The sequence below is a fragment of the Lytechinus variegatus genome, chromosome 1, assembly GCF_018143015.1.
Source record: "Lytechinus variegatus isolate NC3 chromosome 1, Lvar_3.0, whole genome shotgun sequence".
Lineage (NCBI taxonomy): Eukaryota > Metazoa > Echinodermata > Echinoidea > Temnopleuroida > Toxopneustidae > Lytechinus > Lytechinus variegatus.
Window position 1 is genome coordinate 28,320,852 of NC_054740.1, and position 25,912 is coordinate 28,346,763.

Genomic DNA, 25,912 nt, shown 5'->3' on the forward strand with positions numbered 1-25,912 from the left:
TTAAATACCTTTCATTACACTTTAACATACCAGTAATTTTGTTTGTTCAAAAGGAGCATAATTCCAATTGACTCTGGTTAGCTTGCTGGTTGCTCTGAGCAGAGAGGTGCAGTGTTTTCTATTATATCGTATTTTATTTATTAGCTAATGATTATCAATTCTTTTAGAAATCTTGATTGTGAGATTAGTTTATATGCATAGAGGTGGATAAAAGTAAAGCTTGAGCATTAAGTCATAATAGCCTGAAAGCAACTGCGCTGTGCCAGCCATGTAAACTGGCCGCCATTACCGAACCGGGCAATTGTACCTGCTCGATGACATATACACAGCTAGTAGTCATTTTTAAATTTTATTATTTCCCAATTCTTTAGAATATGATTGTGTTTGTTCCATTGCCCCTATTTTGAGGGTGCTAAACACAAATATGAATGTTACAAAATGATGTCTTTGGTTCTTGCCATGGCAACAGTTTAATTTCTCAAAAATAATATTCCTTTATGATGGTACATAAACATGATATTATAAATGCTCCAATCTTAAAGTCTTAAGCTTCCAATGTAATGAATAATAAAACTTCCAGATATTTGAAGTCAGCACAATAGTTGATATTGGACCATTGCCATGGTCACAGCTTTAACCTAGAAAAATTAAAAGGATGGGGGGGGGGGCATCTGATCTCAGCCACCCTTTGGGGGCAATTGAAATTCGTCTTGCACATTCTTTACCACATGAACTACAAGCCAGTATGAAAAAAAAATCTGGAAATATTATATTACATTTTATACTACTTTTTATTCATTATAAATGAAATATGCAAATCTACTCATGAAAAACATTATTTAACACTCAATTTCGCTTCAAATTTTCTTTTTTTCAGATGTCATCTTTGTAATATAATTCAAATGTTTCCTCAAATAAAATTTGTGAAAGCCAATTTTATTTCCCCATCTATTTTGTTTTTTAAATTTATATTTTTCTTTGTTTTTTGTTAACTTTTGTTTTACATTGTTTTATTCAATGGATATCTTTACATACCATATAGCAATGTAATGGAACCCTAAATTGATTAAGCTAGCCAACTAGAATGAAAAATAATCACCCTTTTATCAATTTCATCTGCCATTGACTTTGTACAGAAAGTATAAAAATTAGCCATTTTTGGCATAACATTGTCTCTTAAAAAGTCCTATAGTGCAGCGATGTTGTACCTGTATGTCGCAAATTTGGTCTCAAAAGTTGCTGGAAACTTAAAAGAAAAAAGTCATAAAATTGAGGGGACCATCATGCTTCAACCCCCTCCCCAACATCCTTATAGGGTTAATCCACCTCTATGGTTATATGCCAACTTTGTTTTCCATATCAAAGAAAATTTCATTCAAGTGACCACTGAATTGCGGAATTCCCACTGGCTTTGTACATGTAGCACTATAGGTATTAGTCTGCTGCAGGCTATGATGGAGTTAGTGCATTTTGGGTTTTCCTTATTAGTTAGCCTATCTTTCTTTATATGATCTGTTTAGTTATATCCTTTTTTAGCTCATCCGGCCCGAAGGGCAAGATGAGCTTATGCCGTGGCGTGGCGTCCGTCGTCTGTCGTCGGTCCACAATTTCAAAATGCTACTACTTCGCCATTTCAAGTCCGATTTCAATTCTGTTTGCTTTATTTGATAGCACTAGGTGGGGCGTTCAAAACTTAAGTTCTACACAGAATTTTGAAATTCATTAAATATGTTAATTTATGCACATTTTTCAAAATTCACAAAAAATGCTACTTCTTTATTTGTTGACCGATTTTGATCTTTTTGCTTCCATCTGGTAGAGCTTCATGAGGTTCACCAAACTTCTACACAAAATTTTGAAATTTTGACCAGAACAATTTTTATGCTAATTTATGCGAAATTAATTTATGCATATTTTTAAAAATTCACATAAAATGCTTTTTCATTTGTTGACCGATTTTGATTTTTTTCTTCCATCTGGTAGAGCTTCATGAGGTTCTCCAATCTTGTACACAGAATTTTGAAATTTTGACTAGAACAATTTTTATAATAATAATAATGATACATAAGATTCATATAGCGCACTTTCCATCTTGATTAGATGCTCAAGGCGCTTCAGAGCAGAACAAAAACTATTTACATATACATGTAATACGTGTCTGAACAACACTTTTATACAGGTAAGTTTTCAGGTTGCCCTTGAAGGTGGTCGCTGAAGTCTGGGTTTTCAAACTGTGTGGGAGAGAATTCCACAGGCTAGGTCCTGCATGAATTTTGAAAATTTTCAGTAGAAAATTATTTATGCTAATTTATGCAAAATGTATTCATAAATCACAGAAAATTCCTCTTTATTTCTTGACAGATTTTGATTTTTTTTCTTCCATTTGGTAGAGCTGCATGAGGTTCACCAAACTTGTACACAAAATTTTGAAATTTTGTCTGGAAAATTATTTATTCTAATTTATGCAAAATTTATTCATAAATCACAAAATGTTTTTTCTTCATTTGTTGATCAATTTCAGTTTTTTGTTTGCTTTATATGATAGCTCGAGGTGGTGATACAAAATTTAAACATAGAATTTTGAAACTCATTGAATCTGCTATTTATTCATATATTTTCAAAACTCACAAAAAATGCTTACTTATTTGTTGATTGATTTAGGTTATTTTTGTTCCATCTGAGAGCTACATTAGGTTCACCAAGGTTCTACACAGAGTTAAGAAATTTTGACTAGATAATAATTAATACTTAATTCATATGAAATTTATTCATAGATCACAAAAAATGATTCTTTTGTCATTTCTTCATCAATTTCAATTCTATATCCTCAATTCATGTCACCAATACAATTCACTACAGTGACAACTGGGCTGAAATTAGAATTGTGTTAAATTGTTTTGCGAGATGCCGGATGAGCTCCACATCATTGATGTGCTAGTTATTTGTTTATTCCTCTGTTTCTTCTGTGTTTGTAGAGAGCCTCAATGACAGAGGAAAAGAAAGAAGATTTGGTGAGTCGGACTGAGTTTGTAATCCTACACCTCATTCATACAACTTTGTCATTGTCATTGTTTTATATCGGGAGCCTGAATTGAAGACTTGAAAGGGAGGATGAATCTGTTTTTTTAGAGAGATTTGTTCAATATATTGCATCACAATTGACTTTAGAAGAAGGGTGTGATATTGTTTGAAATATTCTGTTTGTTTTTTTTTAGAAAAGTAAAACTATACAGCCTGCCTTATTAAACAGGGCATACTTCCAGGTTTGCATAATTTGCAATATTAACCTGTGACACCCTGACTTATTGATAAAGGCGCTATGATTAAGAAAATGATTCAAAAGTTTTGCAAAGTTTATTGTTAGATGTATTTTTTTTACATTGGACATTAAACCATATCTAGGCCGGGGTATTTTGTGAGTTCATATGGCCAGGGGAGAGAGGACTCCTAGGCCCCTTGAGATCTCGGCCGAAAATTGGCACGCAGGTTTTCTTGGACATTATCTGCAAAATTGTATCATAAGTTATTTCCTGCAAATCACTATTAAGCAATTATGCTAACTTATGCATAATTAGTATGCAAAATCATACTTTTTCCTTTAACTCCCTAAATAAAGCGCTAAATGTTCTATTTTTTTGATAGAGAAACTCTTTGTGTTGTTCTAACAAATGTACATGAAAAAAAAGCAATATCAGATTAATTTCTAATGTATTATTTTTTCCAATTTCTTATGAATTTCACTGTTTTTTTTTTTACCTTTTTGTTTTTTTATTGTTTTTTCAATGAACTTTGTTTGGGACTCATTTGAGATCATAAACAGAATACCAGCAACACTAAAAATAATTTAACATTAATGATTTTTGGTTAAAAATGCAATTAGCATTGACATTGTTTCTCATATGAATATAGTTTTGCTAGCAGATGTGTCAATGATTTTTTGTACATTCATGAATTTCAAGGTTCAAATAATGATATGGACTGTCTACTTTTGAAAACGACATTAACCTGGTTCGAATCATATTGCCCTGTCTTCAACTCCGGGCAATACATTTAACATTGTTTCTCCTATTGTTGTTTATCATTATAGAATTCTGTCTTTCATGAGATGCTATCGGTGATTGAGCAAGTGATATTACCCTCTATCAGCATGATGCCATGTAATGCTTGTCTCTCTGAAGAGGTCTGGTCTCTAATGAAGATGTTGCCGTATCATAGAAGGTAAAGATACACACAAAGTTTGCTCTTGAGTGAATTTGTATTGAGTGCACACCATATGCCCTTGCAGTTACATTTGACCTGTGCAAGGCATTTGACCCTCATCATTTACCATTTGGAGTACCTCAGCGCTTCATACCTTCTGGGCAATGAGTCTTATCGATCTTATCCATGTATTTGTGCATCCTTGGTTTCAATGGTCAACAGCACATGATATTATGCATCTTCTTGGTTTGAGACGAGCCAAAATACTCAGAGCAGAATTTTTGTTTCACAAAGGGCAGCACTTGCCTTCTTCTCTATTGTCACTACTCCCAACATTTGGTGCATTAAGAAAAGTCATACTAGGTGGAGTGCAACGCGACATGTATACAGTTGTTGCTGAATCCTTGTCCTAACCACTTTGTTTTCTCAACCCAATATGTACAGATACTGCTTGTATGCGCGATGGATAAATCATTGCTATGGTATCCATCCCCCAATGATTCGGATCAAAGCTAATACTACAGACAGGGCCAAGTACATCATGAAGAGATTAACCAAGGAAAATGTCAAGCCTTCTGGAAGACAGCTTGGGAAACTAAGCCATTCCAATCCCGGGGTACTCTTCTCTTATGTAAGTACAAATATATGTCAGTTTGGTTGGTGTAAATGATCTTGATGTAAAATGTTCAAGGCAGAAATTAGTTATAGCAATCACAATATGAAAGGGAAATGCTTTAAGTAAAAAAAAGTAAATTTGACAAGAATGAATTTCTCAAATCCTAGGTATAATAATTTGCGATAATAATAACAATTAAGTGATGGTGTTGATAATGAAGGATGCTGCTGATAATGGTGAGGATGATAAGATTGGAGATGATGATGAGAGAGTTGATGATGGTAATGGTGGTGGTGATAATGGTGACAATGGTGAATTGGGGGGGGGGGCAATAAATGATGACAATTGGGGTTCAATAAATGGGGGTTCATATTTTAATGATGATGACAGCAACAATGAAGATAATTATGGTGATAATGATTTTGAAAAGTATTGATAGGAGTTCTAAAGTAGTTTAAATGCATGGAATGATGTTGCCTACTACATATGCATCCATTTTTTGTTTATATTTCTCTTTGTTTCTCATTTCACTTGACCAGGTATTATCTCAGATTCAGATGTATGATAATCTAATTGCTCCTGTGGTGGATTCTCTGAAATACCTTACATCACTGTCATATGATATACTAGCTTGTATCCTTGTTATTATCAGTAAACCCCAATTGTGTCCTAGAACTATCAGTTACTATTCCATGAAAGTCATATATGATTGTTATTTTTATTAAGTACAGGCAGTTACACTGTATGTGATTACAATTTCAGATCACTGAGTGAAGGACAATGGTCATCTAAAATGAATTTTAATTTGATAAAAATAGAAGTTTTGTTCATCATTTCAAAAGTGCTTTATCAAATGTTTACATGATGGTAATGGATTTGTCTATCTCAAATGCCATTTTAGGTCAGTGAATTATTCTAAGTTTTAAAATGTATTTTTTTTCAAGGAGTTTCTGCATTTTATTCATAAATCAATGATGAATTAACATGTTCACCTAATACCAAACATATATTACAGTTGAATACAATTCAAATGTGACAATTGAAGAGATATATTGTAAATAATACAGAAAAGACTGATAATTAAATCATACATAAGCATGTGATATAGTGAGTTCGATAAAATACGGGGTCAGCTACTATAAGTACAGAGGTGCTTGAAGCAATATCAATTTTTCTGATTCATGCTCATATTCCCTGAAGTCTGAAATAGCAGTAACCAGTACAGGGCAAGTCCAAGAATTCGCGCGCGTTACGTATGGGACATTTCAGAGGCTTCAATGACCTGAAAAATAGTGTTATTTGACTTTGATTAGATTGAATACCCTCATGATGGTAGACATCTAGGAGAAGAATAATCATGGAAAAAATGGTGGCACATGACCTCGACCTTGACCTTTTAGAGAGAAAAGATGGGCCGTTACGTATGGGACGCAGAAAAAAGACTATTTTTAAAACAATTTTTTCAAGTTGAGAATTCTCTGAAAGTATTTCATTTGACAACTTGTAACTTAGTGTGATAGAAGTCACAATACTCTAGTATATCTAAGGCAAGTTTCATGTCATAAGCCAAATCCCTCTAATTACAGACTCTAATTAAACAAATTAATGACATGTTACGTATGGGACAGTTACGTATGGGACATTTTGTCCCCATAGAGAACGTACACAATTTCCCCCATAATTCAACAAATTGAAATAATTTAAAATATGGAAATAACAAAAGAGTTTCTATCTTTTAAAATGTTCTATTGAGACATATTTGATATGACTGAAAAGGAAATTAGCCATTTCAACATTTTTTTCCCTTGTTTTTCATGGTTTAATGAATTTCTTATGTATTTCTATTGTTTTTTATTTTATTCATATTTTTCCATTTTCACAATTTTTTCACTTCAATTGTTTTCATTAATCAGTATTCATAACAAATCAGTCTTTAAAAACTAAAGAAAAGGTAAATAATCACTTTTTTAGAGCACTCTTGAATTTTTTCTCCATTCACTTTGTACACAAATCTCCCCATTGACATTGTGTGTAAATGTCCCATACGTAACATGTTGTCCCATACGTAACAATTTTTTAATTAACTTTTAATTAAAAAGTAAACTCTATTTTTGAAACTTTTTTGGGTATAACATTTTCATACTTTATAAATTAGAACTTCCCAGAGATGCAACAATGCAAGTATTGTATTATGAGAAATAACTTAAAAAAACATCCTCAAAATGTTACGTATGGGACATTCCATCCTTGGACAAGACCTAATTTGCATAATTAATTAGATGACATCACATTTTTCCCCCAAAAGTAATAAGATGTTAGGGGGTCCATGTCCCACCTATGACTAAATCTCACAAGTTTTGTTTTTATTTTCTATGAGTTTTTATAATTGTCCCATACGTAACGCCCATTTTACCAATTATGCAAATTAGGTGCCCCTAATTAGCATAAACATGCATATTATCAGATTTTTCTTAATTAAATTTTAAAATTTAACATTTGGGCTTTCTTACCCCACCAAAGATAACTTCTTAAATTAAAGATGAAATTTTGCCTTCTAGGGTGACCTTTTCTTGGACTTGCCCTACATTAGTTGTACTTGGACATATGTGACCAGGCACCACAAAAAAGTCACCAGAAATAAATATAAAGCCCTTCTGAAAGAGGAGAATTTAAGCTTCATAATGATATAGAACTAATGCACAAGGATTGATCCTAACACACACGAGTGAGACCCACACAAGTAAGAGGAGAATTTTCGCTACTGTGGGACACTCCTTTTGAGAAAAGAGGGATTAGATATTACTATAGAAATTACTAGTCTATTGAAGAATACTTACTCTTCTGCTATTGTGTATTGTCAAAAAAAGGAAGATTAAATGTGGATAGAAGAAATTATCAGCTTGTCCCCAATTTTCGCACACTAATTAGGTTCATCCTGGCCATTATTTTGAACAAGTATTGATAGAATTTCTGTGCATTTCTTAGTTTCAATTTACTCCATCTTCCTTCCCTATTTGTGTATTTAATTTGTGATTTATTGTTTTTTTTGTAAAGAAGTGTCACATATATGTGACATATTATTTGGAGAATAAAGATGATATATATTAATGTTAGAAGTTATTAAATCTATAGGAGTTCAAAGACAGATAAATATTCAGGTTTTTGTGGAAATAAATCATGATAATAATTAACTCAAAAGGACAAAAATAGGTCTTATAAAAACACTCAATAATTACACTTTAGGTTTGATTGGTACATACAAATTTTTACAGTGAACAAGGGAGAGTATACTCTTTCAGAAAACACCGAAATCTGAAATTTGAACATTCTGACCAAAATGCTATTTATATTGGCTCCATTTGAAATCACACAGTGCAACTTTTTGTGGTGCTGGGTCACATATAGGGTAGGATTACATTTCAGGCTTTGAGTGCTTAGTAGCTGTAGAGCAAGACCAGTGTGGGCACATTTCGGCATTCAGCAAGTAAAAGGTTAATATTGCTGATTGATAATTTTGGAAAGATTGTTTTTTCATTTTATTACTGGTTTCATGTTTGGTATCACGTTTTGCTATTGATATGCCATATTGCCCTTTTTCTTGTCAGTTTGATCGCTTTATAAAATCACAAATGAAAAACTAGCAGGGCCACCAGACTTTCCCTGGCCAAAGAGAAACCAGTCTCAGTGCATCCACAGCCATGGCTTTGATGACATTGGAGTAACTTTAGACCTGGGGGACGTTGTATATATCTGTTTGTAAGTTAAGAGTGACTTCAAGAACAACTGGTGATCCTTTCTTACACTGTAAATAATCACCAATGAACATCTAATGGTGACTGTCAATTACCACAAGAAAGGATCACCAGTTGTTCTCAGGCACTCTTTTTAATGTACGAACAGCTTTATGAAACATCCACCATTACTTTTTCTATTCTGATGGTACATGTAAGTCTAAAACGAATATTTATATTTCAATGTTGCAAACTGAATAGTGATGTTGTATTGAATTGAACTGAAAGTTGTACCAGATATGTCCAAGGAAAAAGAGAGGCTGATCCTCCAGCCATTGAAAGCTGTTTTCTAGGTGTCTTTGAATCAATTCAAAATCTGAAATTCAGTGTTCAGAAAGAAAGGTAATTTTTTTTAAGAAGATGTATCAGTGATGTGAAGACAACAATTCTGCTATATTGTGTAATAATGGCAAGGTGTTAAGGAATATACCCCAGTTTAATGATTTAATTTGTGTTTATGGTAAATTTTATTGCTTTATGATTATGATTCCTTAAGTTTGATTTTGTATCAGATTGTGTGATAGAAGCTCTAGCAAACCCAGAGAAGGAACGCATGAAACATGATGAGACCAGTCTTTCACTTTGGATGCAAAGTAAGTTGTAAAAGATGTTACAAGAAACTTACAATCAATTGCAAGCATCAACTAATTGCTATTTGATAATTTTGAAATGTAGCAAATCAAATTTAACTTTTTATAGCAATAGCTGAGTAACAATCATTTGGAAGGAAAAGAATAAAAAGAGTAGTAGTAGTAGAAGTAGTAGTGGTAGTAGTAGTAGTAGTAGTAGTAGTAGTAGTAGTAGTAGTAGAAAGAGTAATAGTAAGATTAGTATTAGTATAAGTAGTAGTAGAAATATCAGTAGTAGTAGTAGAAGTAGTAAGAGTAGTAGTAATAGTAGTAGTAGAAGTAGTAGTAGTTGTAGTAGCATTAGCAGTAGTACATGTAGTAGTAGTAGTAGTATTAGGTGGTAGGAATAGTTGTCGTAGTAGTAGTATTAATAGTAGTAGTATTAGTAGTAGTAGAAAATTGGTTTAGGAGTGGTAAATCAAAAGTATTTGGTGGTGCCAATAGTTGAAATGATGACAATAATTCTACAAAACAACCAATTGACTTTTCTCCAACTGTATTTGTGAATTGTTTTGTTGGTTATTGAAAAGATATGTGTTTTATTCCTGTTACTTAGGTTTGGCATCATTTTGTGGGGCCATGTTTCGCAAATACAACATTGAGTTGACAGGACTACTCCAATTTGTTGCAAATCAGCTCAAAGTTGGCAAAAGGTACTGAAACAGTTTTTTTTTGTAAAGCTATATTTTTTCAGCAGATTGAGTTGTAATAAGATTTTGTCTATAACTCATATTTCAAGATTTGTGATATTTTACAAAGCTGTTATACAAGCTATACTTGTTAAACTGCATTTGAAAAAATTTCAAGTGGTGATATGGAACCTAAAAATGATTGGCTGAAAGCGATCACATGACTAGTCATTTACTTTAGATAATAGAAACATTAATTAATGACTGGTATTGACTAGACCCCGCTGAAAAACAGCCTTATTTTTCACTGAGAGGCTCTTCAGGTCATATGTGGAGGAAAAAAAATGATAAAAGAGGATCTTTTTTTTATCATCTGAAAGAAGTAGAATTGATGATTGAAGATCGCCCTCCTTGAAATAGATACCTTAATATTGATATCACAATGTATCGAGTCTTCATTAGCAAACAGTTACTATATCACTAGCTTGATTTTGCCTTTTCATGTTGTATAGTTTCGTCTTCAAATCGCAGCCATCCATAGCTAAGAGCCATCCAATAACTAAAGAGCAATTTTTTTTTTCCAGATTAGGCAATTTATCTGTAGTCATTTTGCACCCAATCTGAAGAAATTTCTGAGGTCCCAGGAGAATAATCTTAGGCAGGCTCACCCGTATATTCTTTGTTGTTCTCTTTTTGAAAATACAGTTTTGATCTTTTGATCTTGAGAGAAGTGGTGTTGAAAATGGCTGGAATTGAGGTAACAGAAGAGATGACCGCTGACCAGTTAGAAGCACTGGCTGGAGGAGAGCTTCTCAGAGCCGAGGTGGGTTAGAAATGATTTGATTCAATTTGGATGTTATAGGATAAACTAGTGCTAATCCAAAACGTGTACTGCCAACAGTTTGACCTTGTTTAGAAAAAAAAACTTTCCAAAAAGTTGTTGAAAATTTCACATATCTTTACATCTGTGAAATGCCCATCTGTTGTCCATGTTACCTTGAATCATTACGATTTAGTTGGAAGCTGCCAAGAACATGAGGAATGTTTCCTTTTTTTTCTTGACTAAAATATCAATTTATATAAGATACACTCAGATAACATTATACCACTCCCATCAATTTCTGCATATGGGATCTGATCTGCCCTTTTCTGGCACAGTAAACAAAAATCTGTAAATCTTGTAGGCATTAATACATTTTTTTGCGATGGATAATCCAAGAGTGAAATAGAGAATCTCAGATTTTTATTGTATGTATAGTTTTGGGCACCTTTCAAGACTTGAAATGGAATTATGGGAAGAGCATAATTGACTTGCCCCAGAGAAATTAATAGTATTAGCAGAGCCCATGGAATTCCACAGGTGCCTCCTGTGAGGAAGCCGTACCAAACTGAATTAATGGGTTTATTACATGATTAGGGAGGGTCCTTATACCAATGCCAAACAAAGTTTGAAGTAGGAATATAGGAATCAGTGTACGGGCGGTTTGTCGGTCTGTTGCAAATCTTGCACATCAAACTTTCTTCATCAGTTTTTAACCAATTCTCATGAAACATGGCACACATTGTGGTGTTGGGGCAAAGATGTGCAAGACATATTTTTCGTATGTGTCTAAAACTGTGTTGCCATGGTAACCGGATATTATGGCAAAAATAATCTTGCATCTTAGCCACTTCCTCAGTTTTTAAGCAATGAAATTTGGTGCATACATTGGTCTTGAGGGAAAAATCTGCAAGACACATGTTTTGTATGTGTTGGAAATTTTGTTGCAATGGTAACAATATACATGTATATGTGTCAAAAAATTAAGCAAAAATACAGTGCGTATCAAAAAAAAGTTTACACTTTGAAAAAGCCCTGGGAATTAAAAAATTTACAACATGCAGGTAATTTTTTCACATGTAATCTTGGGTTTGGGTCTCATCTATCCAATGAAAGTAAAATTTTTGACAGAATGTTACACTTGAGTGAGCACTGTCCATTTCTGTAAAGCTCGCAGAAATCTGTTTGCGCAGAAATGCTCGTTTTCATGCTGTGTCAAGGGAAAGGACGAAATCAAACTTACACTACGAAAGATTTATCACATATTTCCCTTGCACTTTTAGTCAATTGGAATAAAACGGATAAATTCAAGCATTTTGTAACAATTTTGCCACCCAAATTGAATTTTCAACACTTAATATGCACAACCTTTACCCTATTTGTGCCAGCTGGATCTGAGGACATAACTGAATCTGAACAAAAGTTTATATCAGACATCTCCAGCATTTTTCACTAACTTTTTATCATTGAAAGTTGGTTTACATTTCATTTCTCATTTAATACTTGTTTCTCCACACTTTTCCCAAGCTTAGCAATGATTAACAAATGAAAATCAAGCTTAAGCCATTCCATGCAAATCACAGGCAGCTCAGTGTAAAGCAAATATCGTCGCGATGGCCTCGGTGTGTGGGGGAGTGGGGTGGGGCAAAATGCACTCTTCGAAGTGTTTTGGGCAAGGAAACAAGTCAAACAATGTAGAAGATATCTTCAAATCAATTTTACCAGCTAAATTCCATATGTTCTTCATGATTAAGGTCTACTTTTATTCGCATAACTATTTCAAATTTCTGCGCAAATCAATTTTCACTAACTTTTCAAAAGTAAGTGCTGCTCACTCAAGTGGAAATATTTTTCGACAGTTATATCGTCATTTGCTTTAATGGACCTGTACCAATGTTAAAATGTGGAACAATCTTCAGGATATTACAAATGTATAGTTTTACAGGATTTTTTCAATGTGTAAATTTTTTTTTGATACGCACTGTATATGTGTGTGTCACAAATCATGTTGCAATGGTAACAACACATTATGTGATGAAAATTCTGTAAAAAAATTGCGGTTTGTACTTCTTCATCAGTTTTCAACCAATTCTCATGAAATTTGCCTCACTCAGTAGTTTTGAGGTGAAGATGTTCCAGACACATGTTTTATCTGTGTTGGAAATTTGGTTGCAATGGTAACAAAATATTATGTGTCAAAAAATTAAGCAGAAATCTTGGGGGTTGAACTACTTCATCTGTTTTTAACCAAGTGTCATATCTAGCCAGGCATTGGTCTTGGGGTAATACAAGGGAAGACATACCTTTTTCATGTGTTGCCATGGTAACGGTGTACGGCGGGGGTATTTTAGATATTTAAGCTTCTGCAAGGCTAATACAATGTCGCTACATTTTCAATCATTGAAAATGCAATTTTGAAATGTTTTGAAAGAAATGTTATATAATCATAACCTGTCACAACCTTCAAATTTATTTTAATTTTCTTTGAAATGAACTCTTGGATTTGCCTGAATGGGTCATCGCTGTAATAAGTATTATTTGTTTTTTTGTAATTGTCTCTTCGACTACCTGTTCCTCAGGGAGGTTACTTTACCCAGGTGCGTAACACAAAGCGATCATCACAGCGTCTAAAGGAAGCTTTGCTGGAAGATGACCTGGCTGTTAGTATGTGTATGTTAATGGCCCAAGAGAAGTACAGGGTTGTCTATAAACATGAACAAGGAACTCATCTCAAACTTGTTGGAATGTTGTATGATCAGGTAAGATTGGTTACTGTGAATATATTTTATTTACTTGCTTCATATTCTTACCCCAAGGCTTACAGAGAACAACCCTCAATGGATTGGGCTATTTGGGATGTATTGAGGATAGGGGCATGATGCTCCATTCTGATCTTGGTTGCTATTCGCACGATTGTGCCGAAATTTGGTGTGCACATTCTTTACCACATAAACTACAAGCAAGTATGAAAAAATTCTGAATGCTTGGTCTCAAAAGTTGCATCAGACTTCAAAGAAAAAGTCATTAAATTTTAATTAAATATCTTTTTTCGTTTCGGAAATATCGTGCGAAGTGTTGGGGGGGGGTCCAATCCTTTCAGGGTTAAATAACACAGTCGAAAGGGGAATGAAACCTTTGGAACAAGTAGGCGTGTGTCAAAACAGAAAAATCAAAGAATAAGAACGAAGAAAGTTTGAGAAAAATCAAACAAATAATGAGAAAGTTATGAGCATTTGAATATTGGCAATGTGACAAGGATGTGTGATGTCACATGTGAACAACTTCCCCTTTGATGGACTATAAAATACCCTCAAAATGTCTCTTTTTGCTGTTTCTTATTGTGATACAAACTCTGTATCCATGATGTATCCTTTAAAAATCTGTATTACATGCCCTCCTCTGGAAAGAACACATGATCTACCGATAGATGTGATAAAAGAGGCAATTTAAGTGAAATATATACTAAAGTAATGGGAAAAGTTGTTCACAAGTGACATCACACATCTTTGTCGTATTGTCAATTGGAGGATCCCCATAGCATTCGTGATCGCAATATTCAAATGCTCATAACTTTCTCATTATTTGTCCGATTTTATGTCAAACTTTTGTTGATCTGTTTTTTTATTTTTCTGTTTTCTCCCATGCTTGTTTTAGATGATTTTATATCACTCTCTTTCCTTCATTGCTAAATGATTACAAGGAATGCATATTTCTTATTGTTTTAGTAAAAGGTGCAAATGGGAATAGTAATTGTATGTTGTCATTGTTTTTCATGTTATTGCATGTGTAATCGCTGCAATTAACTTCATGTATATTAAGTATCTCTTTTTTTTCTTTCATCATCTCCTTTTATCCATGTGGAGCATGATATGAGGGGAATTATTTGAACAGTTTTTTTTGTGCTCTAAACGAAAGTGATTTTAACAGTGTATGATTATAGTGAATATTTTTGGAATAAAGTGTGATGGCCCTTTTATGTTTTGGTGTGCCCTTGTTTCCTGCAGTGCCAAGATACTCTTGTACAGCTAGGTGGGTTCTTATCCAACCTACTGAGTATAGAAGACTATTCCAAGCACTTCCCTGATCTAGTCAACATGGTCACCAACTATCATATCACTCCTGAGAGTGCCTTCTTTCTCTACAGACCAATGTGTACCAACAATATACAGGTGAGTAGTCGTGGATTCCATGGAATTCTTGTATATCTCACACAGTCCAGGAGTATGTTAGAGGGGTTCCATGAGATTGGTCCGCTCTGAATTCCAAACACTAATCAAATGACCAACTTCAACCCCAACCCTAGGTGTAACACTATACCCTAAACCCAACTGAAAACCCTATTGCAGCCCTAACCCTGCATCCTAGGAATAGGATTAATCCTAATAAGACGGGGATGGGGAGGGGCCTGATGTAGCCGACAAAATTTTCGACACTCTTGCCAATTTTTGTCATGATCGGGTGATCCACAAGATCATTAAAGATGAATTAAACTGGCTGAATCAGCCCCACTCCCCCCTCCCTCCATCTTCTTAGGCATCAAAATGTCCCAGTCTATTAAGGATTAAGAGTACCAGTATGTAAGATAATACTGTACCACAAGAGATTGCTTCAAGGTAACCAGTATATACCCTAGGGAGGGTTAAAGGTACTAGTGTGTAACCACATTGAGTAGAGCTAGGGAGGGGTCAAGGATACTATTGTATACCTGTTGGTTGGCACCAATAGAGGGACGAAATCTAGGGTGCCAGAGAGCAAACCAGGGAGGGATTGAAGATTATTGCTGTGTATCCATGCAGTGTGTACTCATAGTCAACACTTGGGAGGGAGTCAAGTGTTCCAGTGTATACCATAAGAAGCCATGTACATGTATACCACCAAAGTGTAGCTGTACTTTTGTGTGTAGAAGTTATTTCATTCAGCTTATACAGCTCAAAGATCGGTATGCATAAACAAATTTGATAGATTCTGCAAATAATAAGACTCTTACAATTTCTTGATTTTGCTTTATCTTCTTAAATAGTCAAAGGTAGATGAATTACGGCGACTGGAAAAGAGCAGTAAAACACCAAGTAACCGCACCCAACGATACGTCCAGGCATCCCAAGCTGTTATGTCTCCATTGACTGAGGGAATAAATTCCTTCCATCCTCTCAAAGTCTGGGATGATATCAGGCAAGTCTTGAAATTATTTGATATTTATCCACAAGCAGTCGAACTGTGGACGTAAGACCCATTCTAATTCATGAAGTCCTTTCCATAGCCAGCAGCCTAGCCTTGTGACATAATCAAATTGAACTATTGAAGCTATAAATTACCACATGAACAAATGTATTATTATTGCTTGGCAAGGAACCTCTTGACAAAATGCCATGCTTGTTTGGCATATTAGTGATCAGTAACTTGTTTTCTGCCCAAATCAGTTCCCACATATTTTTGTTTATCTGTGCAAATCATAGGAAAGAGGTCGGAGATTCTTGTGAAATGGAGTTTTTATTTTCATTTCTACAACTGTAATTATTAATATTTCAATTGATATAATTGCTCACAGTAATCACATTCAAGTAGGGCCTCTGTGCAAGTCAAGATTGGTTGGACATATCTTATTAACTTGTGTGATTTGTTAAATGTTTATTGAAATTATGTGTGCATTTGCTTTGTGTAGAGATGTGGATTGAGGGGCAATGAGAGAATGTAATTTGATTATGTACCCATTAAATTTTTTAATTAAAATCCTTTTGTCCACATTTCTTTACAGCCCACAGTTCTATGCTAGCTTCTGGACTCTGTCCATGTATGACCTTCATGTTCCGAGCCCAAGCTATGACAAAGAAATCAATAAGATCAAGGTTACCATGGCAAATGTTGACGACAACAAAGAATTGGTGAGAATCCATAACTTCTGTGTGACTGAAATCGATTTCAAACTTGTTTAGGTTTAGTGAAAAACGGGTTAACATTCGAATTGTGTGTTGATGTGTACCAGGTCATCTGCATGTAAGCATGTAATTGCCTTGGTAGGGGATGATACCAGGTAGTCCTTTTGTCATGACCGCCCAATATAAGATAGATAAATGAATTTTTATATATATATATATACATTTAAAAATCGGAAAATGATAATAGATAGTAATGATGATAATGACTATAATGATAATAATAATGATAATTATGATATATAATTGTATAAATGAATTAATAAATAAATACTGAAAAGAGTAAGTAAAACAAAATGAATGAATACAGTTAATTAATGCTGGAAATAATTGAACGAATAAATAGTGTAATTTTCTATATCAATACATGAATTGTACAAGACCTTCTTCTTCACAGGTCCTTACTCATGTCATGTCCTGTTATTATGACTAATCACATAAATCAAATATGTGGATTAATACAGAATAATCATGATTTATTTAGGGGACTAGTTTTAGAAAAAAGGAGAAAAATCCAAAAAGCAAAACACTGAAAATTTCATTCAAAGGAGTAAAATAAGAAAGTTATGACATTTTAAACTTTCGCTTAAAGGGGAAGTTCACCCTGAAGAAAACTTTGTTGTAAAAATAGCAGAAAAAATAGTAAAAAATATTGGTGAAGGTTTGAGGAAAATCCATCAAAGAGTAAGAAAGTTATTAGAGTTCAAAGTTTTGGATTTGTGACGTCATAAACGAGCAGCTGCCCCATGTGTTATGTAATATAAAATGCATGAATTTCAAATTTTGTATGGTTCCTGATGACTTAATTTTGTTATCTATTCATGATCGGGTGTGAAATGATTTGTCTATTGATATACAAAAGGTACAGTGAAAACCATTTTCCATTTTCTGAGAAAATGACATTTCATTGTTTTTTTACCATTCGCTATGTAGGATTGCTGCTCGCATATGACGTCAAAAATCAAATAATTGAAATTCTAATAACTTTTTAATTACTTGATGAATTTTTCTCAAACCTTCGGCAATATTTTTTATTATTTTTTCTGCTATTTTTACAATAAACTCTTTGTCAGGGTGAACTTCCCCTTTAAATTTCAGAAAACAGTTATATGCACATCCTGGTCGGTATGCAAATTGGAAGACTGATGACGTCACCCACTCACTATTTATTTGTACAACAGTTTATGATTAAGTTAATTTGATCCTTATTGTCAAATCTGTAAAAATGAAAATATTGTATTATTTAAACAATAAAAAACAAAAGAAATAGTGAGTGATGGACATCCTCGACTCTCTCATTTCCATATCGCTGAGTTGTGCATTTAACTGTTTTGTGAAAAATAAGCGAAAAAATGTCATAACTTTCTCATTTTACTTCTGATTTAGATGAAATTTGCAGTGTTGTTTGTTTGATTTTTCTATATCGATTCAAATAAACAATTTTCTGGGGTGGAATTGATCCTTACAGGTTCAGAATCCTTTTCCTTTTTGCTGGTTAAGAAAATAAGCATGTTTATCAGTTTTACTTATTAAAGATTAAGATGGTTTTTGTCTCACCCGCATAGCAGAGTGAGACTATATGCGCCGCTTTTCCGACGGTGCCTGCGGCTGCGTCAACATCAAATATTAACCTAAGGTTAAGTTTTTGAAATGACATCATAACTTACAAAGTACATGTATATGGACCTAGTTCATGAAACTTGGCCATAAGGTTAATCAAGTATTGTACAACGCCTACTTAGCTTGTTGTACGCGATCAAATGGGAGGCTGAATGTCACACATTCATCCCGTTGGACACAAGACGTACCATCCAAAACGTACCATCCAAAATGTACCATTGCATGGCTTTAGGAGGTGACGTCACAATGCGATTTCATTGAATAATAAGTACAACCCGCTGGCTAAATGCGCATTGCTGTCCAAGATCATGTGCGATTTAGCTTTTCGCTTTCAATATTTTGCTCCCTTTTCTTAGATTACTGGAGGGAAAAAACTCTTGTTTTTTCCATATTATCGCTAGATTCCGAGGCGTTGTACAACACAAATAGCGAATAGTCTTATTCGTGCAATGGTGCGAGATTTCGCATTCGGTGAAAGAAACGCTCTATTCAACTTGGCTAACGCCTCGTTGAATAGAGCATCTTTCTTTCACCTCATGCGAAATCTCGCACCATTGCACTCATGCCTATTCGCTATTTATATATTACTGAACATCCTATTAGAGCTTCATGTCACATGACCAAGGTCAAAGGTCATTTAGGGTCAATGAAGTTAGACCATGTTGGGGAATCAACATCACAATCTTAACCTGAGGTTAAGTTTTTGAAATGTCATCATAACTTATAAATTGTATGGACCTAGTTCATTAAACTTGGACATAAGGTTAATCAAGTATCACCAAACAACCTGCGTGAGTTTCACGTCACATGACCAAAGTCAAAGGTCATTTAGGGTCAATGAACTTTGGCCAATTTGGGAGTATCTGTTGAATTACAATCAAAACTTTAAGTTTTTGGAACTGATTCATGAAACTTGGACATTATAGTAATCAAGTATCACTCAACATCCTGTGCAAGTTTCAGGTCACATGATCAAGGTCAAAGGTCATTTAGGGTCAATGAACTTTGCCGAATTGGGGGTGTTTGTTGAATTACTGTCATAACTTTGTAAGTATGTTGGTCTAGTTCATAAAACTTGGACATAAGAGTAATCAAGTATCACTGAGCATCGTGTGTGAGTTATAGTAGTTTTCAAAGTCAGCACTGCTGCTATGTTGAGAGGGCCAGAAGCATTCCACTTGTCTTATCTTTTGCTGGTTTGTGAGTAATTTGTATACATGTATCTGTATTACTTTACTTTTACCTTGTCATATGGGTACATTAATGCTTCATATAGGCCTCAGCTAAAAGGAAGAAAGAAAAGGAGAGATATGCTATCATTATTGAGAGACTAAAGGATGAAGAAAGAAAGCAACAGGAACATTGTCAGAGGATAGAGGCCCGTCTTAAGAAGGAGTGTGAGACATGGTTCACCGCACGTAAGCAACCTACCTTTTACTCTTCTCATCTCTGCATAATGTGGTATACAAAATAGTACACCAGGGCCTCTTGGCATAACATTTACTATTATGGTAACTAGTACCATGGTAGTGCTGGTCACCAACCAATCAAAATCAAGGATTCCGTTACCATCGGATTGCGAGATTTACCATAATGGTATTAATTTTTATGCAACAGGGACCTAGGGGGTGTTCAGTAATAGTTACGTGTGACTTATCGGGTGCTGCAAAAAACTTTGAATGCAAATTGAGTGTAGCTCTCAAAATTGAGCTGCAAAATACTGCAGATCGTCTGCAAATCAGCTGCAAATTACGTTCAGTCGCAAGGATTTTTTTTGCAATACAAATTGGCGATTGATTGCTAGTTGCAGTCGATTGGGATCGGCTGCAAATTTGCAGTCGATTTGAAATCAATTGCAACTCAACTTTCTAGCAATTCCCCATTAGAGTCATGCTGAAACGTCAGCATGCTCATGACCTTTAACATGTAATGTGAATGATGAATATGCGGTAATACACATCACAAGCACATGATCTAACCAGTGCAGTGATGCATAGGTGCGACTGACCTCTCACTGAACTGAAGCACCCATCAGGAAGCTCAAGGATCTGGCTAAGAATTTTCACATTGAATGAGCAATAAATATTACTTGGATGGTACTTTGATGTTCCTGAGTGAATTGTTTTGCCCTATCTTGTCTGTCAAAAAAGAAGATCATCTTTAACCCTAAATAGACTGGGCTATTTGGACACCTAATAAGACAGGGGGGGGGGTGATTCAGCCCCCCCTATGATCTCGGCCGTCGATCACGAGATTGCGACGAAAATTGGCATGCGCGTTACCCATGGCATTATCTACAAAACTATATTATCAAATTCTGCGAAAAATCTTATTGCTCATTAATTATGCTAATTTATGCTTTAAATCATAAGTTTACTCTAATTAATAAAATGATGCCCCTAAAATGCTAATTTTTGTTTCACATAGTGTAGATAGGCATCTGATTAAATTTATTTTTCAAAATTTTCAACATCACATTTATTTTCTTTTGTTTTCTAAATTTATTATGTATTTCTTTGTTTTTTGACTTTTTGTTTTTTATTGTTTTTCAATGGAAATCATCATTGACTTTATTTTGACCATTAAAAAGATAAAATTAATTGATTTTAAGCAGTAAAAGTAAAAATAAAACATTCATGAATTTCGGCTAAAAACACCATTTGCATTGGATTTGTACACAAATTCACGTTATTGAGTAATTTTGGGTCTGCATGCACTTACGAAATGTTGTGTAATTTCGGAACTGCGTACCTGGGGGTCACAATTTTGGTCTCAAAAGTTGCGCGAGACTTGAAAGTAAAAAGTCAGCGAGTGACGCGGTCAAAAAATTTCGTGCGACGGATTTATCGCAAAAAATGTCAAGGGGGGGGGGCTGAATCAGCCCCCCCAGTCTTTTTAGGGTTAAGAGTATGAAGATACATTCAAGATTTTGATCTCTGAATAAACCTTGTAAGACAGTGTGAAGGTATTGTTGATGTTGATATTTTTTCCCTATTATGTTTGTAAAGATGTTGCTGATGTGTAATAATGGATAAAAGACATCATTTTAGACTTTTCATGTTTTTTAATTTTTTTTTTAATTGGCTCAGTGTTGTGATGTTTGTGTCAAATAATGATTTACATGTACTTTGCCTCATGTTTGAATACCGTATTTTCCGTGTTTTCATCACAAAACGATCAGGTTTTTTTTGGAAAACATTTTTAAATTGATAGTAGTTAAATAAATAATATAAACCAATCTTTACAAAGAAGATTTTTCAAAGAAAGCTTCGCAAAGTATACTCCCTATTTTTAGTAACCAACAAATTAGGCCATGTTATACATTAAATATTCTATATTATTGTTGGTTCAAATATACGTAATACCACCAACAAAACGCAGTCAATTTTCTGATGAAAATTTGTTGTTTCTGTGTATAAACAGCACCCAATATTTCAAGATTATAAAGCGGGAGAAAAGGCGCGGTTTATACACCGGATAATACGGTATGTGAAATACTAATTTTCACAAGAAACATTAATGGTGCTATCCCTAACCAATTATTAGTGACTCATATATGACTCTCATATATGATACATTACATCAATTGAAGAAAATAATGAATTCTCAGCGTATATATTTATCTGCGCTCAATTATGTGTATTCAAGGCGTTTATGTGGGGGAAGCAATTTGAAAATTATACTGAATAGCATAACTATAGGTCCCAATGCTCATACCCCGTCCAGCATGCGTTTTGAATCTGTGCATTTCAACCAATAATTATCACTACATTGCAGGTTCAACAAAGAATGAGACCATCACACAGTTTCTACAGCTGTGTGTCTTCCCACGTTGCTGCTTCTCAGCCAGTGATGCCCTCTATTGTGCAAAGTTTGTTCTGACTGTTCATAAGCTAAAGACACCAAATTTCTCTACTCTTTTGTGTTATGATCGGGTAAGAAATCTCCTTTTTTTCAAGACAATAGGCTTTAATGCAGAGTAATTTTAGAATGCCTTTATTTGTTAAAATATCTGATTCAATGAGATTACTTGCATATGCCAGGTACCAATTGGCACCATTTAGTACATTTTAATGTGGCATATTTGCAAATTATCTGTAGCGACCGCACAGAAACGCTGTTCGTGAAGGTGTTAGCGCTAACAAGTCACTAACAAATCAGCCACTAACACCATGAGCAGAATGAACGCACAGAAAGCGCTGTTATGCACAAGTGTTGATAGTGGGTTTGAGCATTATAGATAGGCAAAATCTATGACGTACTATAGTGATGATGTGCGGATTGATACAATGTCAGGGCCTTTATCCCATAGGCTCAATGTATTATTCTCATTAAACAGGGGCTCGGATTTGCAACATTGTTTCTTACTTTGTGATGAGATTGTACCGCAGTATTGATTACTGAATTCTGATTATTGTAACCATAGTAGGTCCATGTTTTAACATAATACATAAACCTTAACATCCATGAAAAAAATGATCTATTAATGGCAAAATCAATAATTTTTTGATAAAGGAAGGGGGCTATATAGGTTTGCCACTAAAGTGGAAGAATGACTTCCTTCTATGGAGGTGTATATCGGGAAGCAGGATGTGGAGTATAGTCATACAAACAATTGAACATTAATAAAATACAAAAAATGCATTTAAAACTATGTGATGTTTTTTTTGCATAACTTACGTAAAAATTTTATTATATATTATATTTTCTATAGGCGAGCTGATGATGTCATTTGTCATTTCTCCACTTATTAATGTGTATCATGGACCAATGAAAAAAATGGACGATTAACGCGAGTATTTCTTTGATCCAATGATAGTCATCGTCATCTGATTATATGCATCTTAATGAGAACATACAGGTGTTGTTACAATAGCAATGACCATGACTACCAAGGGTATCTGATCACCCCAAAACGGAACAGTTTCCCGATCCTGATTTTTGTTTGCTGATACCCTGTTTCAGCATGTGACTCTCAGTCAATATGCTTCATATATGGAGCAGCAAACTTGAGAGCAGACGATTTTTATGATATAAAAATATATGATATTATTCGATCCGCTGACTATCGCTCACACTTTAGGACCTCAATAACATTAAGAGATACATAATCTATAAAAGTTATGTGCCATGTATATCTGGAATATTATGGAGAAACTCGGGAAATAGAATTTTAAATGGTAAACATTCAATCACAATATTGCCTCTAATATTTCCCTAAATAAAACACATGGAACTAAGATTACCTAAGGTAAACAAAAACTGCACATCGATTTTCCTTTATTTCATTGATTTGTTATCAACTGCGCCTATAATTTGTGAAATATGAATGTCCAATCACGAACTGCTTCAGTCCCTTCTCACGGTGATGATCATAGGACCAAAGAAGACTAGTTTGAAGAGAATGTTATTCAGATGACAATTACAGTCACCTGTAAGTTAATTCATTGTCGAAGCGATGAATATCCATCTCTTCATAGGTCCATGTTTGTATATATGAAATCATGTTCATTTAAACTGAATTTGTTCTTACAGTGGAATAAATGAGTTTATGGGACCTTGTTTATTAATGACTTATATTGGTTTTGCAAGCACAATCATAATCACAACATGGGGGAAAACAAGGTACATGTAATAATAATCATTAAAACAAAAAAATGGGACTTGGCTTCGTAATTCTATACTAGGGTATTCATGGTGGCATGATAGGCATGATAGTATACCAGATGACTGTACAGTATTCACTTCATTCAATTCATATTTCATTTGTCTTTCTTCATTATTTTCCACTGGAGAATTATGCTATTGATCGTAATTACAGTCTTCTCATCTAATTTCATTCTGTTTTCTCCCATACTTATTGGGGGTTGGAGCATTGGCCGATCCAAAGCAATAATTTTTAATGTAAACATGCCAGCCATTTTTACCCAAGTGTGCCCCCCTTTTGAAGCAATAAAACCCCCTATTTTTGCATGTCAATTTTTGTTGGGACAACAATACCTTTAATTTTAGACGTAAAACTTTTTTTTGCTTGTCAAACTCTATGTGACCCCCCCCCATTTCCGGGCCCCTTTTGTAAGAAACTTGATCCGCCTTTGGACTGGAGTACACTTTTAATTCTGTCTATTTCTATTTTAAAGCACTTGATATAAAAAGAAGACAAGTTTTATGTAAGATACGCAATAGATATTCACTAACATTGTCACTATCGGTGCCCTTGGCAATGTAAGTGAATAGTGCAAACATTAGCGCTAATGTTAGTTTCTGTGCGACCTTGTAAGGTTAGTCTAACAGCTCTAGCTAGTGATTGGGCTAACATTATGCTTCCTCGCTAACAGTGCTGTTAATGCTCTGTTAGCGCTAATGTTTCTGTGCGGTCGGTACTGATTGGCAACTTTCCTTCTTTGGCAATTTTTCAAGAAACATCTGACATTTATAAATATCAATATAAAATGTTGCTTTTGTCACTCTTTTCCTTGTTATTATGTAAGGTAATGTTTTTTGTAAGAGCCCTACACAAATAATAAGTTTAGTTCTTCATTTGGAGTATGTGTTTTATAACACCTTATCTACATCTTATCTTGTATCTTTACAGGTATTTCAGGATATCACCTACACTGTAGCCAGCTGTACAGAGCATGAAGCCAGTCGGTATGGCAGGTTCCTATGTGCAATGATGGAAACAGTCATGAGATGGCATAGGGATAAGGAAATATATGAGAAGGTTAGATTTCAGTATTTTGTAAATTTGACAGGTTTTTTTTTCGATCGATCAATCGAGAGTGCCGTAAAGATGTTTTTACACAAATTTTTACATGACTTTTACTATTTTTATTATTATTATTATTTTACTTAATGGGATAAACAAGTATAAAAAGAGTGACGCACCTACATTTATGAATATGATGTAGGCTTTGGCACATGACACAAAGAAAATGTGGCTTGTTTTCCAAAAGTCACAAAGTTTGAACAAGGGATATAATAGTTCCCTGGCCCCCTTTAAATTGTTATTCATATGACCCAAATTCTGTAAATATTTCTTTAAAAAGAATAATTCAAACATGTTCTCTGCTGCATCTTTAAGTACAAATCCTACTCAGGATTAGTCTGCAATGCAGACTCTGAATGGTTTGTGAGATTGGATCTGCTACTGGTTTGCGAAGCAAACCAGCATAAAAGGGCGAGCGAAGCGAGCCATAGTAGACCTAGTCTGCTATGCAGACTCCATGAATCAGCTGTAGTACACACTGCAGATGTGGGTCTACATTTGTAGACTAACTCAGCATCTTTCCTATTATCCCGTTTATTCCACATGAAATAGGAGAATCTTCAATGTAAATACATTCTTAAATTTTCTGCGGAAAGATAGGTCTCTGACCTATTTTTTTTTTTTTACACCGCCTTCACAATACACCTTTAGTTAAGGTTGGTAATTATTTGTATTCTTTTAGGAATGTGGCAACTTTCCTGGCTTTGTAACGGTGCTTAGAGCAAGTGGTACAGAGTCAAGTAACAAGGCAGATCAGTTGGACTATGAAAACTTCAGACATGTCTGTCATAAATGGCAGTACAAACTGACAAAGGTAAGAACAATTACAAACTCCCTGGTATACTTTTCAAATTATAATGGAAAACATCAATTTTTTAATCATTTAATCTACCTTTGATGCTTTC

At 34.4% G+C, this 25,912-nt stretch overlaps 1 protein-coding gene across 1 annotated transcript in view; it reads left to right on the forward strand.

Moving 5' to 3' along the window:
* Positions 1 to 25,912, forward strand: part of LOC121410510 (THO complex subunit 2-like) — a 106,612-nt gene that overhangs the window by 39,884 nt on the left and 40,816 nt on the right. The window contains exons 13-27 of the mRNA XM_041602660.1: positions 2,976 to 3,011; positions 4,088 to 4,218; positions 4,645 to 4,831; positions 5,356 to 5,449; positions 9,120 to 9,200; positions 9,793 to 9,889; positions 10,571 to 10,688; positions 13,265 to 13,444; positions 14,690 to 14,854; positions 15,706 to 15,857; positions 16,441 to 16,567; positions 19,515 to 19,656; positions 22,016 to 22,173; positions 24,834 to 24,962; positions 25,690 to 25,821. Of these exons, the coding sequence (XP_041458594.1) occupies positions 2,976 to 3,011; positions 4,088 to 4,218; positions 4,645 to 4,831; positions 5,356 to 5,449; positions 9,120 to 9,200; positions 9,793 to 9,889; positions 10,571 to 10,688; positions 13,265 to 13,444; positions 14,690 to 14,854; positions 15,706 to 15,857; positions 16,441 to 16,567; positions 19,515 to 19,656; positions 22,016 to 22,173; positions 24,834 to 24,962; positions 25,690 to 25,821 (1,929 nt within the window). The remainder of the gene's footprint in view (positions 1 to 2,975; positions 3,012 to 4,087; positions 4,219 to 4,644; positions 4,832 to 5,355; positions 5,450 to 9,119; positions 9,201 to 9,792; positions 9,890 to 10,570; positions 10,689 to 13,264; positions 13,445 to 14,689; positions 14,855 to 15,705; positions 15,858 to 16,440; positions 16,568 to 19,514; positions 19,657 to 22,015; positions 22,174 to 24,833; positions 24,963 to 25,689; positions 25,822 to 25,912) is intronic.